At 41.0% G+C, this 16,929-nt stretch overlaps 2 protein-coding genes across 2 annotated transcripts in view; both read right to left on the bottom strand.

Moving 5' to 3' along the window:
* The window catches only part of muc5.1 (mucin 5.1, oligomeric mucus/gel-forming), a 29,178-nt gene extending 22,369 nt beyond the window's left edge, over nucleotides 1-6,809 (bottom strand). Inside the window, exons 1-17 of the mRNA XM_054732699.2 lie at nucleotides 6,695-6,809; nucleotides 6,541-6,588; nucleotides 6,189-6,450; nucleotides 5,965-6,079; nucleotides 4,866-4,950; nucleotides 4,680-4,786; nucleotides 4,371-4,584; nucleotides 4,169-4,294; nucleotides 2,184-2,301; nucleotides 1,963-2,101; nucleotides 1,746-1,847; nucleotides 1,586-1,655; nucleotides 1,369-1,506; nucleotides 1,115-1,279; nucleotides 926-1,020; nucleotides 699-825; nucleotides 356-611 (exon numbers count right to left, since the gene is read on the bottom strand). Of these exons, the coding sequence (XP_054588674.1) occupies nucleotides 356-611; nucleotides 699-825; nucleotides 926-1,020; nucleotides 1,115-1,279; nucleotides 1,369-1,506; nucleotides 1,586-1,655; nucleotides 1,746-1,847; nucleotides 1,963-2,101; nucleotides 2,184-2,301; nucleotides 4,169-4,294; nucleotides 4,371-4,584; nucleotides 4,680-4,786; nucleotides 4,866-4,950; nucleotides 5,965-6,079; nucleotides 6,189-6,450; nucleotides 6,541-6,588; nucleotides 6,695-6,773 (2,246 nt within the window). The 5' untranslated portion in view covers nucleotides 6,774-6,809. The remainder of the gene's footprint in view (nucleotides 1-355; nucleotides 612-698; nucleotides 826-925; nucleotides 1,021-1,114; nucleotides 1,280-1,368; nucleotides 1,507-1,585; nucleotides 1,656-1,745; nucleotides 1,848-1,962; nucleotides 2,102-2,183; nucleotides 2,302-4,168; nucleotides 4,295-4,370; nucleotides 4,585-4,679; nucleotides 4,787-4,865; nucleotides 4,951-5,964; nucleotides 6,080-6,188; nucleotides 6,451-6,540; nucleotides 6,589-6,694) is intronic.
* Nucleotides 6,810-7,913: 1,104 nt separating this feature from the next.
* Nucleotides 7,914-16,705, bottom strand: LOC107388512 (mucin-2-like). Its single transcript, XM_070550748.1, is given in 19 exon segments — nucleotides 7,914-8,032; nucleotides 8,165-8,291; nucleotides 8,393-8,487; nucleotides 8,571-8,687; nucleotides 8,690-8,731; nucleotides 8,961-9,067; nucleotides 9,849-9,907; nucleotides 9,996-10,109; nucleotides 10,198-10,346; nucleotides 10,411-10,536; nucleotides 10,618-10,743; nucleotides 10,936-11,152; nucleotides 11,248-11,381; nucleotides 11,483-11,573; nucleotides 11,797-11,911; nucleotides 12,005-12,260; nucleotides 13,686-13,827; nucleotides 14,215-14,398; nucleotides 16,653-16,705. Coding segments are annotated over 19 exon segments (2,373 nt in total).
* Nucleotides 16,706-16,929: the final 224 nt, after the last annotated feature.

The raw sequence follows: 16,929 nt of genomic DNA, 5'->3' as shown, positions 1-16,929 counted from the left end.
GTTGCTATAGGAATTTAATTTTATCGCTCAAAATTCTTCATAGTGCAAATAATGCATTGTTTAAAAATTCCTATGTCCATCAACCTGTGACCACCAGACAGATCTGGTGGTCACAGTTTAAGAATTATTTAATTATGATTTTGGTGCCTCAGCTTTAGCAGTTGTTTGACTGAGGATCTAATTCTATCCACAGTGAGCCTGGTCTGTTGTGGATCCGTGCATCTTGTGAAACAGTGTGTGGTTATCATTTTATTGAGCCACTGACAGACCTTGATGCCCTTTTAAAAATAAAGTTTATACATCAAAACCTGAATATTTTGTCCTTTGTTGTCCAGCTGTTCTCTAAAATCCTTACCATGTTTGTCCTTGGACCTTGGTGACCTGCCCAGACAGTATCAGTGTGTCTCCTACATGACAGGGGCACTGAGAAGCTGACACACACTCTCCTTTCTCGTTTAAATAAGTCCCGTCAGCACAGCCACAACCATCGACTGGGGTAAAATCAATCCCACACGTTACATCTGACTGAGTCAGAGAGCGGCAGGTGCGACCGCAGCTCGTCATGTGGTAATCGTACACCAATTGAGAAGGGCAGTCAGATGCATATTTATCTGTTGAAAGGAGTAAGGGATAGGTGAGGCATTCGTAGGACTGCACTCTGAATCCCCATCACATCAGATTTTTCTGGTAAAACTCACTGCAGACATTTTTTCTCCATCCATGTATTTTGATGCCTTCAGCTGCACAGGCGTGGACATACGCAGACAAGGCAGCACACATGCAGTCCTCGCTGTTCTCACAGGCACAGGTGTCATAAATACAAGCCTGCAAAAGGAGGGGCAGAGACAACCCAAATGAATGGTTTCAACAAGCAGATGATGCGTTTAGGTGTATACTCAGCTCATAAGTAAGGTGCATCGCTTACTTTTTGATAATCCGATGGGTCTATTTCTAAATGACAAATTGAAAAAATTCCACTTCGATCAGTCAAGAGTGAGCACCAGTCATTGGCATATTTTTCTACAAAACAAACAAACAAACAAATGTTTTAATTACTGAAACACTTTGGACAAGAAGATAAAACATGGACAATAGATAGATGTCACTGATGTACCTTTATCAACACTCAAAATGCATGGGTCCCCAAGTATTATGTTTACATCTGGACAGGTTATTTGTGTTTTCCATGTGTTGGCAAAGATTGCAGCTACACCCTCGATCAATCCGTTAGTGGTTTTGAAGTCATCTTGAGCGTTATCATTAAAATCACCACAAAGTCCTTCACAAAGACAAGATTTTAAAGTAAAACCAGCAGGGTGATAAGTTTGTAATTCAAACACGACTAAATGCTATCTGAGGAGAACACACCCTGCAGGCTTTCCTTCAAGGATGCACTGGCTTTTACGTAAATCTGCAATAATGGGTTGAGCTGGATCTCAAGTTCAAGTCCGAAGGTCGTGTGGATTACAATGAAGAATGAGGATGGGCTGAAGATAGTTACATCGTCTAAAAGAGCAGAAAAAGGTGAGTAAATATGATTTCCGTTGTTTTCACATGATGAAATACTAAAGCTCCAGGTACTCACCCATGAAGAAAGGAAGTTGACACTCTACTTTGTTGTAATAGACTTTCCCATTGTCTTTAACTTCAATCGTCTGCAGGAAAAAAAGTAATATAAAGCAACATCTGGCATGTGTTACTTAAAAATACCAACATTAATAGTTTTTTGAAAAAATTTATTTTACTGTGGAGTTTTGGAGTAGAGTCACGGAGGACATGCACGTTGATTTGTCAGATCTGCCACACGGCTTCAAATCTCCAAACACACTAAAACTCCCATCAGAAGCCTGAAACCAGGAGAAAAAACATCAACTGATCTGCAGATTTTGTTTTTTATGTAACTTTGTTAGGGAATAAAACAAATTTCTTTTAATAAAGATGTTTTGAATGTCAATTTCTTACTTTAGACAAAACGTATGAACAGTCTCCGTGGAAGTTATAGATGTTATCGTCATAGGTGGAGATGTGAGAGCCTCCTGTGATGGAGCAGATACCAGGACAGTCCTTCTCCTTACAGCTCCACTTAGCATTCGCACAAGTGCTGATAAATGATAGATTCCTGTCATCAGTACCATCATATGCACATGCGCTGTAAATGTGTACAATGACTTAGAAAAACGCACCATGTTTTACACGCCCTGGTGTACGATTCTCCAGGTTTGTAGGATTTGCCATGGTGAAAGCATGAGCACTGACTGACAGCGACACATCCACTTCGTGAAATATCATCAAAAACAGTTCCTTTGAAGATACACAGTGATATAATCATTTATGACCCAAACATTCAACTCATGGGAAAGATGAGCCGAGGTATCATTTATCAGGATAGTGTCCCATTTCCTTACACAGACGGGGTGGGAGTGAAATAAAGTGGGATGCAGAAGTTTGTGCAGCCTCCTTCATGATTTTCCTGTATAAATCGTTGGCTGTTACGATAAAAATGTCAGTTAAATATTTCATATAGGAGACACACACAGTGATGAATGAGAAGTGAAACGACTTTTATAGGATTTACAGAAAGTGTGCAATAACTGTTTAAATAAGGCAGGTGCATAAATTTGGGCACTGTTGTTTTTTTATTGATTCAAAAACCTTCATAACTAATTATTGAAACTCAAAATTGGTTTGGTAAGCTCAGTGACCCTTGACCTTCCTACACAGGTGGATCCAATCATGAGAAAGAGTATTTGGGGGGTTATTGTAAGTTTCCCTTTTCTTTTAATATTTTCTGAAGAGTAGCAACATTGAGGTCTCACAACAACTCTCACATGACCTGAAAACAAAGATTGGTCACTATCATGGTTTAGGGGGGAGGATACAGAACGCTGTCTCAGAGATTTCAGCTGTCAGTTTCAACAGTTAGGAACATATTGAGGAAATGGAAACCACAGACACAATTCTAGTTAAGCCTCAAAGTTGCAGACCAAGAAAAATCTCAGATTAACAGAAGCAAAGAATAATGAGAACAGTCAGAGTCAACCCACAGATCAGCACCACAGACCTACAACATCATCTTGCTGCAGCTGGAGTCACTCAGCATCGTTCAACTATTTGTTGCACTTTACATGCAGAAGAAGCCCTTTCTCCACCCACAGCCAAACAGAGCTGTTTGGGGTATGCTAAAGCACGTTTAGACAAACCAGCATCATTTTGGAATAAGGTGCTGTGGACTGATGAAAATAAAACAGAGTTATGTGGGCATAACAAGGGACGTTATGCATGGAGGAAAAAGAACACAGCATTCCAAGAAAAACACCTGCTACCTAAAACATGGTGGTGGTTCATCATGCTGTGGGCTGTGTGGCCAGTGCAGGGACTGGGAATCTTGTTAAAGTTAAGGGATGCATGGATTTCACTCAATATCAGCAGATTCTGGAAGCCAATGTCCAGGAATCAGTGACAAAGCTGAAGCTGCACCAAGGTTGGATCTTTCAACAAGACAACGACCCTAAACGCTGCTCAACATCTACTGAGGCATTCATGAAGAGGAACAAGTAGAACGTTCTGGAACGGCCATCTCAGTCCCTAAACCTGAATATTATTGAAAATCTGTGGTGAGTTAAAGAGAGCTGTCCATGCTCAGAAGCATCACACCTGAATGAACTAGAGATGTTTTGTAAAGAAGTATGGTCCACAATACCTTCAACCAAAATCCAGACTCTCACTGGAAGCTATAGGAGGCGTTTAGAGGCTGTAATTTCTGCAAAAGGGCGATCTACTTACATATTGAGTTATTTGTTTTTTGCGGTGCCCAAATGTATGCACCTGCCTAATTTTGTTTAAACAATTTCTGCACACTTTCTGTAAATCCTATAAACTCTGTTTCTGTTCTCAAATATTGCCGTGCTTGTCTCTAATATGATACAATCAACAGAATTATTTTATCGTAACAACCAACGATTTATACAGGACAATCATGAAGATTAACAAGGCTGCCCAAACTTTTTCATCCAACTGCTCAGTAACTGTATTTTCAAAAAGTAAAAAACAACTTCAGGACACACACAGCTTCACCAAATATTAAACAGAGATTTTACACAATATTACATCTAAAAATCTAATAATTTAAATGATTCACATTGTTAGTGTTTCTGAATCGGACACTTACCCTCTGGACAGAAGCACCCATCCACGCAGTGTTGATCACATATACGGCTTTTTTGGGGATGTCTGCAGGTGTCAGTGCAGGGACTACCACATTCCTTATATTCCATGTTGAAAGGGCATTTTTTGGCTGTTCAGTGCAAAGTAAATAAATAAAATGCATCTTATGCTATTACACTATAACATTTGTGGTTTAGAAATCTCACCACAGAGTTCCTTTGTCTTCCACTTCAGTGGTTTCCCGCCTGCATGAGCGCACTGTCTGGAATACTCCGACATGATGGAGCACAAGCATGAACTCTTGTCGCCGCTGCAGGCGCAAAGGTCTTTTACACAAGCATCAATGAAGTAGTCACTGTCTATCAGATGCGTGCAGCTGACGAATGCAGGTCCAGTCAGCAGGCTGTTGCAGAAGTCAACCTGAGGATTAAAATATTTATGCTCAGATGTACATAACTTTAACTTTGTGTAAAATCCTGCGGATAACTGCAAAAATTCCTGTTTCACATGCATACCTCATTGGAACAGTTTTCCAGTGGTGGAGAGGTGATTACTTTGCATGTTTCAGTGGGACCGTCAAGTTTCCACTTCACTGCAAAATCTTCAGCACTTACAAAAACCTCTGCAGAGAAAAAGGACATTTTAGCTGGTTTGAAAACAGATTTGGGCCTGTTTTGTGAGTGTAGTTATTAGGTTTTTACCTGACTGGTCGAACTCATCCTGAATGCCATTGAAGTCACCACACAGGCCGCAAGTTTGATTGTTGAATTTTGAATCCAGCTCCACCTTAAAATTGTAGATAAAATGTAATGAGCTGATTTTTAAAATGTAGGTTATCACTGAAGGGCTGCACAGTGTTGCAATGGTTGGTGCTGCTGCCATGCAGCAAGAAGGTCCTGCTTCAAATGCCCGAGGTCTTTCAGCATGTAGTTTGCATGTTCTCCCTGTGCATGCCTGGGTTCTCTCCAGGATTAAATTATCCTTAGATGTGTGTGTGTTTGTTTGGTTGTTTGTCCTGTGTGTCTCTGAGTTCCCCTTCATGGACTGGTAAACTGTCCAGGGTATACCCCGCCTGCTTGCCCGGAGACTGCTGGAGATGTACACCAGCCCCCTGAGACCCTGCATGGATGAGTGGATACAGAAAATAGATGGATGTTTTCACTAAATCATATATTTTTTACACCAGCCGACATCCTCCTAATTAGACTAGTGGCAGTATCTCAACAGGTTGAGCGGGTTGTCCAGTAATCGGAAGGTTGCAGGTTCGATCCCGGCTCCGGACAGAGAATTCTGCTGTTGTGTCCTTGGGCAAGACACTTAACCCACCTTGCGTGCTGGTGGTGGTCGGAGGGACCGGTGGCGCCTGTGCTCTGCAGCCTCACCTCTGTCAGTGCGCCTCAGGGCAGCTGTGACTACATCGTAGCTCATCACCATCAGTGTGTGAATGTGAGTGTGAATTGATGAATGATACACTGTAGTGTAAAGCGCTTTAGAGCCTTCACTCTGAGAGGCGCTATACAAGTGCGGCTCATTAGACTAATGAGACTGTTTTGGAAAAGTGAGCTGCAGCAGTGGCTGCGCTCAGGAACAATTTGGACGTTTAATCTCCAACTTTTTAATGCCGAGTGTCAAGCAGGGAAGCATTGGGTCCCATGTCCCAAGTCTTTGACATGACCCAACCTAGTCCCTAGCCCACTAAGCCACTGAGAAATCCATTAAATCCATTAAAAAGTATCACTTAATTCACTTTTCTATTCCGTCAACCTGTACTCAGTACAGTATAAAGCAAACATAACATACCCAGAGGGAATCCTCTTGATTCCACATGAAAATCAGGCCCAGCTTTGCCTCAATTTTAATATAAGACACAGACGAATCAATTGAAATTCCTCCCTGGCTGAATGGAATGGAGACACTAAAAGACAAAAAAAGTTTGATGATTAGACATTCCATCCAATTTACCTGCAGATTAGTGTAATGAATGGAGAGTTACATTAGAATTGTGGTTTAAAGCTAAAACTCACGGTTCATTGTTAACAAAGATTGACATGTTGGCTAATTCAACAACGATTCCATCCAGCTTCAACAGGATTCTTTTGATAGAGACTTCCCCATCTAAGTCCTGACGCTGGACCTGAATGTTGAAGGCCTCATAGTCGGCCTTACACTGGGAGGCAAAGATGTAGTTACAAGTGGAGGGAAGCTGGAAGAAATCTCCATCAAAAGTCTTGTAGTGGAAGTTTCCCCATGTGCTGCAGAACTGGTTTTGGTGAGGTGGTAGTGCTTCTGTTCAACGGAGGACAAAATGTTCATTCAATACAAAAAAAAAAAAATCAAAGCTTAGGAATTTTTAATATAAAGAAAGCACATTTTCACCTATTTTCAGTGGCAGGGTGATGACCTTTTTAGCCACTTGATCCATGTCTAACAGAGTAAATACAGAATAAAATCATAAATGAAAAAAAAAAATCCTTGAAAAATGAAGGCTGGGCAATTTTTCATGAGGCCTCATCATGTTTTGTCCACATACCCATGTTGAATGCAGACTCTCCAATGCTCAGGGTGAGCCATGGTATCACCCACTCCAGAAGGATCCTGGCTGTTCTCATGCTCCTTGAATCGTTCCTGTCCCGTGAACCTGCCACCAAACTGGTACATCTCTCATAGGCGTCGTGTAATATAGTCCTCAGATGTTTGCAGTTTAGGAGGGGTAAACAAGATTCCGGGTGTCAACCTTTGTGTTTTCTCTCTCCATCAAGATCACACCCACAGAGGGGGAACTTATAAAAACATTTCATATTTGTTTTTACGAGTTAGGAAGTAATTGCAGATTGTTTTTGCTATTTGTTTTCTAGGTGTAAATTAACAAAAATCTGTCTAACTCATACAGATAAAAAGATGTTTCTATCTTCATTTTGGGAAACTTTTAGACATCCCCTGGGTCAAATTAAAGGAAGGTGAGGGTTCTTTAAATGTGAATTGCATTGTTTTATTATTAAGTTATAGTATTTGAAGCTGAGGGCTACATAAAAAGAACATGAATATGAGTTGTTTTAAGATGAATCCATTAATGACTCTACTATAGTTTAAACCAACATTTGCCAAAGACTAACAAACACCACGTTCTAACATGCCAACGAGCCTTTAGCTGTCAATTTTTATCTGATAAGATTATCTTTAGAGCACATCCTTAAGAAAGTGAGTATGAGAAAACTGAGTCATAAACAGTATGATGGTTCTTCCTCACGACTTTGGCCTTAGCTCGGGGTAAAAAAAATTGTACAACTTATGAAACATAGCAATGCCTAGTCTCACATGCTGAACAAACACCTATTTCAGAACTACACAATTAAGCTTGTGTAACCTTTAAATTCGGTGTTCCGTTGAGGTTATGATTCTTCAAGGTGTAGTTTTCAATCAAATCAAATCAAATCAAATCTATAGTCTTTCTCCATGGCCTCACCAAACTCCTCCCACGCCCGAGATTTTGCCTCGGCAACTGCCACTGCTGCACCCCGCTTGGCTATCCGGTACCTCTGTTGCTCTGAGCTCAGTGAACTGCAAGTCGGCTGGCATTCTTGCTCAAAAGAGAATACCTGAGACTCTGGGCATGCATTTTTCTGTTTCTCTGTTTTGAAGGAAACATCAATGTGCTGGTGAAGGTTCTCAGTCATCCAGGTCATGGTAACCAAAAGGGGTTCGAATGAAGATAACTGGACTTCTTTTGTTTCTCGAAGATGTTTCGCTTCTCATCCAAGAAGCTTTGTTAATTCTGACTGGAATATGGGAGAATCGAGTTTATAAACTGTAGCAGTCTGTTGTTGCTTGATGAGCAACCAGAGAAGTCCAGATGCCTTCTTTCGAACCCCTTTGGAAAATATCAATATGCTCAAGTTTTTCTGTCTTATATTAGAGTGAACTAAAATCTAGAAACCAACACATAATAATAATAATAATAATAATAATAATAATAATGATAATAATAATAATAAAAACTTACCACACACATCGTTTCCAAAGTCTTTCATGGTGACTCCCTTTGCTGCATAAGCTCGAACATAGGAGATAAAGACGACACACAAACAGTCCTCGCTCTTCTCACAGTTACAGCTGGAATAAATGCAGCGCTGCAAAACAAAACAAAACAAGAAAATATATATCTGTAAATACTTTGGAAATGACCCTCTGATTAAACCTAGTGAATTTAAATCTCAGAGTTTAGCTGTACCTTGTAGAAAACAAGAGGATCCACCTCAGAATGGCACTTTGCAAATGTCTTCTTAGGGTTTTGGACGAGGTCACACCAATGGTTGGCGTATTCCTCTAAGAGTTAAAGGAATCCTTTTGACAGTTTTAGTGACTCCATTGTGTTACACTGGTAATGAATAAAGTCAAGGGGACACTACCATTTTTTGAACTGAGGGAACACGGGTTGTCAGATCTTTCCTCCTTGTCTTTACATGCAATCCTAGCCTTCCATGAGTTGCTGTAACTTGCTGCAGTTCCTACCATCTCCTGAGGACCTTCATGTCATCATTTAGGACCATGTTGAAGTTCCCACATATACCTGAAAAAATCATTTAGAGCAACAATAACTAAATATACAAAATGTTGATGATACTTACATTTTGAATGGATTAATTTTAAATTTATATTCCTCACAAGGTTTTGTATAATTATTTTCCTGAACATAAAACACAAATACTAATTTTCTCTTGTGATAAACTGAAAAATAAGCCAAACATATGTTAACCCAGCACACATTTTCTGCTGTGAAGTTTCTTGTGAAACCTTACCCCGTGTCTTTGCTTTGTAGCTGTTTTCCAAGTTGATGTAGACTTGCATCCGAGGAATGTACTGGATCTGAATTTGCAACCCAAAGTTTGTCTGGAGTAAGATGGGTCTGGGTCAGAAGGCGAAGCTCTCGATTTACCGGTCGATCTACGTTTCTACCCTCACCCATGGTCATGAGTTTGGGTAGTGACCGAAAGGAGATCGCGGATACAAGCGGCTGGAATGAGTTTTCTCCGAAGAGTGGCTGAGCTCTCCCTTAGAGATAGAGTGAGAAGCTCAGTCATTCGGGAGGGGCTCGGAGTAGACCCGCTGCTCCTCCACATCGAGAGGAGCCAGTTGAGGTGGCTCGGGCATCTGGTCAGGATGCTTCCTGGACGCCTCCCTGGTGAGGTTTTCTGGGCACGTCCAACTGGGAGGAGACCCAAAGGAAGACCCAGGACACGATGGAGGGACTATGTTTCTCAGCTGGCCAGGGAACGCCTTATGATTCTCCTGGAGGAGCTGACCAAAGTGGCTGGGGAGAGGGAAGTCTGGGCCTCTTGCCTTAGGCTGTTGCCCCCGCGACCAGACGCCGGATAAGCGGATGAAAATGGATGGATGGATGGATGGATGGATGGTTCGAGAATATATACATATATATATATATGTATTCTCTGCACACACACACACACACACACACACACACACACACACACACACACACACACACACACACACACACACACACAAATATAAATATATCTGTGTGTGTGTGTGTGTGCGTGTGCATGTGCATGTGTAAAGACAATATGCATGTGAGAGTAACAGAATGAAGTCGAGACGGTCTCTCAAAGAAGACAACAAGTTTTACTCAAAGGTTAAATGTTTCACTGAACTCACTTGAATAATACGGCAACCTGAGGCTCTGTGCGTTCTGCTCAACTACACCATTAAGTGTGAACGTGAAAAACTGAAAAAGAAAAACAGAATAGGTGATGAGAGTGTGACAGATATTAGAGTGAACTAAAAACTGAAATGTTTTAGAATAATTTACTTACATTGTCTTTGCTGTTGTCTGGTAAGAGTTTAACTGTCTTCAAGCAGGTGTCAAACTGCTAGTCTGCACACGGCACCAGCTCGGCCTCGATTGTAAAATCTGGACTGCTTTCGTCCTTAAACACAGAAAGCAAGCACCACTAAATAAGCTTAATTATTTTTATGAGGATTTTATATTTTCTCAGCATTAAATACCTAATTTACCTTGCTTTCCACCTTAGCCAGAGTGTAGGAACAATCTCCATGGAAGGTAAAGGTTTTTCCATCAAAAGTTGTGAAATGTGAACCTTCTTCAACTGCACATGTGGCCGATGTTTCAAAGATTTCACAGTCCCATCTTCCTTCAACATGTGCTGAAAAGTCAAAGCAATAAAACCTTTCAGCTCACAGTAAATAATATGTATTATGTACACTTACACACACATACACACCAGTTCTTCCCATCCTGTAGGTAGACATCTCCAGAGTTGTAGATGTTGTGCTTGCGCTGACATTCAGACCTATCGATACACCTCCTCTTGGAAACATCATCAAACACAGTTCCTGAAAAAGACAGTCTTATTTAAGTGATGGTGGATTAAAAATTGTAAGGTGTTTATATTTCTGTGTGTGAATGAAATTCACCAGAGGGACAGAAGCATCCATCTATTTGGTGGTCATCACACTCTGAACTCGTGTGCTGATGTCTGCACGTATCCATGCAGGGCGAACCATTCTCATTATACACCATGTTGTAAGGACACTGTTTAGCTGCAAATGCATAGTAGAAACAAATGCATGAAGGTGATTAATGTTATTTTGAGTTAGACATGAAAGATTTAATGAAAAGTCCGCACATCTGACTCTGACACGCAGAAAATTTAAGTGAAAAACCTTTAGATAATGATTGAAGGATTTTAAGGCAGCCTAGGTGTGTTCTTCTTTTTCACGAACACATCTTACCACAGAAGTGAGGGCGCCTCCAGTTGGGAGGCTGTCCTCCAGCATGAGAACACAGTCGGGAAAACTCCGACATGGAGCTGCAGACACAGAAATCATCGATGCTGTTGTTATAATTACACATGTCCATCGCACACGCCTGGATGTAAGCTTCAGGATCAATCAGCTGAGTGCACGAACTCCGGGACTCTGAGTGGAACTTTCCTGTACAATGGATCACCTTTAAGGAACAAAACAGCAGAAAGATGGAAGCTAAGTTACTATTTATTGTAATGCACTGGCAACAACAACTAAAACACCTAGATATAAACTCACAAATTCATTGCATGAATGTGGCAACGATCTGTTCTCCAAAGAGTCATCGTCCTCTTCTCGGGGTTTTTTACAATCATCATTAGGAAGGTGGACATGTTGACTGTTGCCAAACTCAGTGTAGCTGATTTTACGTTCTGCATAATCACAATAATATATAAATGAATCATACAAGTTTTTGTATTTCTTTGTTTTACTTTATTTCTTGGTGTGCTTAATTATAAATTAAAGTACAAACCATCTTTAATGAGCTCATTATTAACAGGGACGCCATTGAAGTCTCCACAAAGTCCGCACGTCTGGTTTGCATAGTCATTTGAAAGTTCTACCTACAAGCAGAACAGAAATAAAATTAAAATAAGGTGTTGGACTAACTTTGTTTTCACAAAAATAATTTAGTCCCATTAACAACTCCTAAAATAAAATACTGCAAAACACAAAAAGGTTTTTTTTTACAACTTTTGTCTAATTTATTGTAATTTTTAAGTATTTGCTTTGCATTTAGACACAAATGCAAAGTGAGAAATTAGAAAAAAATGTTTGATACGTTACCATGACGGCATCTACACGGTTCCATGTGACTGCTAGGCTGACTTTAGATTTGAGCGTGATGTTGAAAGTGCTGTCTTCCATCTTTACCCCCATGTTATAGTGTGGCAGAGTGATGCTGAATAAGAAGATAATGATAACTTAAACAATAATTTCACCAATATATTTGAACAAAACAAAAGTATTTATCTTTTTGTTGTGTTTAACTTACAAATTGCTGTTTTCAGTGACCAGGCTCTTGTTGATGAAGAACGCATTTTCATTGATGGTGACCACCATGTATTTTATTGTAACGTTTCCATCAATTTCCTCCTGTTTGATGTGAACAGAGAACTTCTCGAAGGAGTCGCGGCAGTCTGACACCAGGTTGTACTCGCACATACCAGGAAACTGGAACACATCTCCACCGAAGGTCTTAAAATGTCCCTTTCCCCATGTACTGCAGATGCTGCTGACGTGGTTCTCAACTAAAAAATAAATCAAAAATATAACATGTATATTTCTTCACATGCTGCGATGGACTGGCGCTGGAGATAGGCACCAGCCCTCCCTCCCCCCCCACGACCCTACGGGTTCATACAATGGATGGATGGATTTCTTCACATGCACATTCATATTAAAAAACATGAATAATAAAGGGTTTGTTACACCAAAGAGAGATTTACCAATCAATAAATTTAGCGCATAATTTAAAGATTATTACAATTATGAAACTTATATTATACAACCCAGTCAAAAAAACCTAAAACATGCAGTCTTACCCTGGCTGGCTTGGATTTCAGAAGAATAACTGAAAAAGAACAACCACACGATGCTCCACTGCATTGTTGCCGTGATAATGGCCCAAAGCTGATCAAATCAAAGGTAAACCCAAACCCGTTTTTTATATTAAGATTGCCTACTACTTTGGTCCCACCTTTCATTTGGACTGTTTACAAATTTAAATGGACAGTTCACGTATCCAATTTAAATCTCCAAGTGTGACTCGTAGTAAAATACCTGGGTCACTTCATGAAAAGACAAATAGAACTTTTCTCAGTTGTCTTTCCAGTGAACAATTGCCTTTGTGTGACATGTATATATCTTTTAATGTCTGTTAATCTGAAAATATGAAATCATGCAAGTATAACTAAGTAAAGAAACTCACATTTCTGAGCTTATTGGAAGCCTGGATGGGAAGCTGAGGAAAAAGCTCTTGTGCGTGTTTGCACTCCATCGTAGACAATAGAGCAAGGGGGCCTAAAGCTTTAAAGACACTGTCAAAAATGCCTAAATGAAAATGTTTGCAGGCCATATAAAAAGCTGGTGCACATCCTTACTAATATAATTTTCCATATCATAGTATAGAAGTTGCTGATGGCCAAGTTTCATGAGTACAAGATGTGGAAGGTAAAAATGTATTTGTGAGAACCGTCATCAAACTTGAATAGAATAGAATAGAATACTTTATTTGTCAATTCTTCGAATGTGCTTGCCATACAAGGAATTGAAATTACGTTTCACACTGTCCCATGCGTAGACATTTACATAAAGTGCAGATGCACAACAATAACAAAACAAAAAACATCCCTAACAATAAGATAATATTAAACAGGTAAATATCGCTAATAATATACAAAACATGTAGCAGCAGGTGTGTGCAATTTCTATGCAGAGGTAGTTGTTTACAATCAGAAATGTTTACCCCATTATTGGTTCAACCACTATTTCCTTTTTGTATAATGTGTATGTGTGTGTGTGTGTGTGTGTGTGTGTGTGTGTGTGTGTGTGTGTGTGTGTGTGTGTGTGAGGTGTGTGGTGTGTGGTGTGTGGTGTGTAGTGTGTGTGTGTGTGTGTGTGTGTGTGTGGGGGGGGGGGGGGGGGGGGGTAGGGTCCAGTCTGTCATCCTATACCCCTGTCACCCTGGTGATTCTGCTGGCTGGGATCTGTGAGGGAAGAGAGTTCAGCAGTCTCACAGCCTGGTGGACGAAACTGTTGGTGAGCCTGGTAGTGCGGGAGCGGAGATTTCTGTATCTCTTTCCAGAGGGCAGGAGGCTGAACAGACAGTGCGCAGGGTTGATTGGCATGTAATGAGAGGTGCTTAGCAGGAAAGTGGTGTTTGTATTAGCACTTTGCAGAGCAGGAAGTCGTTCACTCAACAAACAGAAATTGTTAGGAAAGAGTTTTTTTTTGTTGCAAAAGCTTCATTGTGTGGGCAGATGAGAACAGCAGTTAAAGCATGATCTCTATAGCTGATGCCCGTTTAACCACAGACCCCACAGATGGTTTCAATGATAAATGATCAGCACTTATATAGCGCCTTTCAGAGTCAGAGGACTCCAAAGCACTTTACACTACAGTGTATCATTCATCCATTCACACACACATTCATACACTGATGGTGATGAGCTACATTGTAGCCACGGCTGTCCTGGGGCACACTGTCAGAGGCGAGGCTCCACCAGTCCCTCTAACCGCCACCAGCAGGCAAAGGGAGTTAAGTAGCATTCTCTGCTGGGGTCGATCCTTCAACTTTCCAGCTCTACCTCCTGAGGTACTGCTGCCCACACCGATCTTTGTCAGACACGTGACCTGCCTGTCGATCCCCCCCATTTGACTCTTGTTGCTATTTGGGAAGACGCAGCCGAAGTTGAAGCAGCACACGAGCCAAAAGGATGGATAAACAGAACAAGGACAAACGCTTACAGGGATAAACTTGTGAAGGAGGCTAGGGATTGGTATTTTCAGAAATTGTCAACAATCAACGACATGGATCCCTACGACCTCAAAGGAAACAAAAGGAGCTCAGACATTTCATTACTGACAAAAATATGCCACTTGAGTAAGCGTAGCACTAATCACGTAAAAGTTAAAAGTGGCCGTCCAAAAACATTACTCCGCTAACAGTAAAAATGTTTAGTAAAACACTACTTGAGTACTGAGTAACATCAGATCCATCAAATCATGCCATCTTTCAGACAAAACGTATAAATCTATGGACAAATTATGTAATTTTAAAGACAAAAAAATAAATTGTACAAATAAAAAACACAACATAATACATTTTAAGCAGAAGTAAGGCTTTCAAAGGAAATTACGACCCACCTCTGTATTCAACTGCCCGTCGTGTTAGGGAGATGGCAACTTTACACAGCCCAAAAACAGACATTCAGTATTAAACAAAATAACTATTTTACTTGCCTTTATGAAAATACTGTGAGCAAAGATGCATGGGGAGACGGGTTTCAAAAGTTATGCCCTTCCTTCCGACAGCTGTAACCTAGGCGTCTTTTTGTTAATTCTCCCATTTTGTGTTCAGAACCTCTTATCCAAGCAGGAAACCAAAAAATTTTTGCTTCTTATAATTGTGTGACCTGGCGTGGCAACCCTTCACACAACACAAGTGTGCCATTTTCTGCAGGTTTATAAGCTCACCTAAAGGACTGTTAGGAACACCACACTAATATGGTGTCTGACCCCCTTTCGCCTTCAGAACTGCCTTAATTCTACGTGGCATTGAGTCAACAAGGTACTGAAAGCATTCTTTAGAAATGTTGGCCCATATTGATAGGACAGCATCTTGCAGTTGATGGAGATTTGTGGGATGCACATCCAGGTCACCAAGCTCCCGTTCCACCACATCCCAAAGATGCTCTGTTGGGTTGAGATTTGGTGACTGTGGGGACCGTTGCAGTACAGTGAACTCATTCTCATGTTCAAGAAACCAATCTGAAATGATTGGAGCTTTATGACATGGTGGATTATCCTGCTGGAAGTAGCCACCAGAGGATGGGTACATGGTGGTCATGAAGACATGGACATGGTCAGAAACTATGCTCAGGTAGCCCGTGGCATTTAAACGATGCCCAGTTGGCACTAAGGGGCCTAAAGTGTGCAAAGAAAACATCCCCACACCATTACACCACCACCACCAGCCTGCACAGTGATAACAAGGCATGATGGATCCATGTTCTCATTCTGTTTACGCCAAATTCTGACTCTACCATTTAAATGTCTCAACAGAAATCGAGACTCCTCAGACCAGGCAACATTTTTCCGGTCGTCAACTGTCCAATTTTGGTGAGCTTGTGCTAATTGTAGCCTCTTTTTTCTATTTGTAGTGGATAGGAGTGGTACCCGGTGGGGTCTTCTGCTGTTGTAGCCCATCCGCCTCAAGGCTGTGCGTGTTGTGGCTTCACAAATGCTTTGCTGCATTCCTCAGTTGTAACGAGTGGTTATTTCAGTCAAAGTTGCTCTTCTATCAGCTTGAATCAGTTGGCCCATTCTCCTCTGACCTCAAGCATCAACAAGGCATTTTCGCCCACAGGGCTGGATGTTTTTCCCTTTTCACACCATTCTTTGTAAACTTTAGAAATGGTTGTGCATGAAAATCTCAGTAACTGAGCAGATTGTGAAATACTCAGACCGGCCCATCTGGCACCAACAACCATGCCATGCTCAAAATAGCTTAAATCACCTTTCTTTCCCATTCTGACATTCAGTTTGGAGTTCAGGAGATTGTCTTGACCAGGACCACACCCCTAAATGCATTGAAGCAACTGCCATGTGATTGGTTGATTAGATAATTGCAACAAGCAGAAGTTGGACAGGTGTTCCTGATAACCCTTTAGGTGAATGTAAGCTCACAACACACAAAGTGACCAATGCTTCCGTTGCTTATACACTCAGCTATCCCATTATGCAACAGCACCGTATAGCTCTTTTCCTTTTTCGGTAAGTATGCTTTGTCGTCCGAATAAAATCCCACGAGCTGGACTTGGGTGAAGGAGCTGATCAACGAGCAGTAAAAGATGGCATCTGTGCTTGGCTTTGTTGCTATTATTAGTCACTATTTCCAACTTTTTTCTGCTAACTTTCACCTTTCCCCTGTGCTTTTGTCTGCGGTCTTCTTCAGTGGCGTCCTGGCTACCATCTCGTATGATCGGCAGACTCTTTTATCATTTTATCGTCTGTGATTTCCCAAGATACATCATGGTTTCACCTCCCGCATTGTTTTTATTCGTGGGGTGCTGGACCCAAGCCTAGCGCACGATCCGAGCAAAGTGCCTCCATCAATGATTTTCAGATCCTGGTGAAAACTTGGAGGACAAGCGGGAAACGAGCAATAATCCAGGTGAGAAGAAGGCTTTTCTTAAA

This window comes from Nothobranchius furzeri, chromosome 4 (assembly GCF_043380555.1).
Source record: "Nothobranchius furzeri strain GRZ-AD chromosome 4, NfurGRZ-RIMD1, whole genome shotgun sequence".
NCBI classification, from domain to species: domain Eukaryota; kingdom Metazoa; phylum Chordata; class Actinopteri; order Cyprinodontiformes; family Nothobranchiidae; genus Nothobranchius; species Nothobranchius furzeri.
The sequence above is the reverse complement of the archived record's forward strand: the minus strand, read 5'-3'. Positions and strand labels throughout refer to the sequence as shown.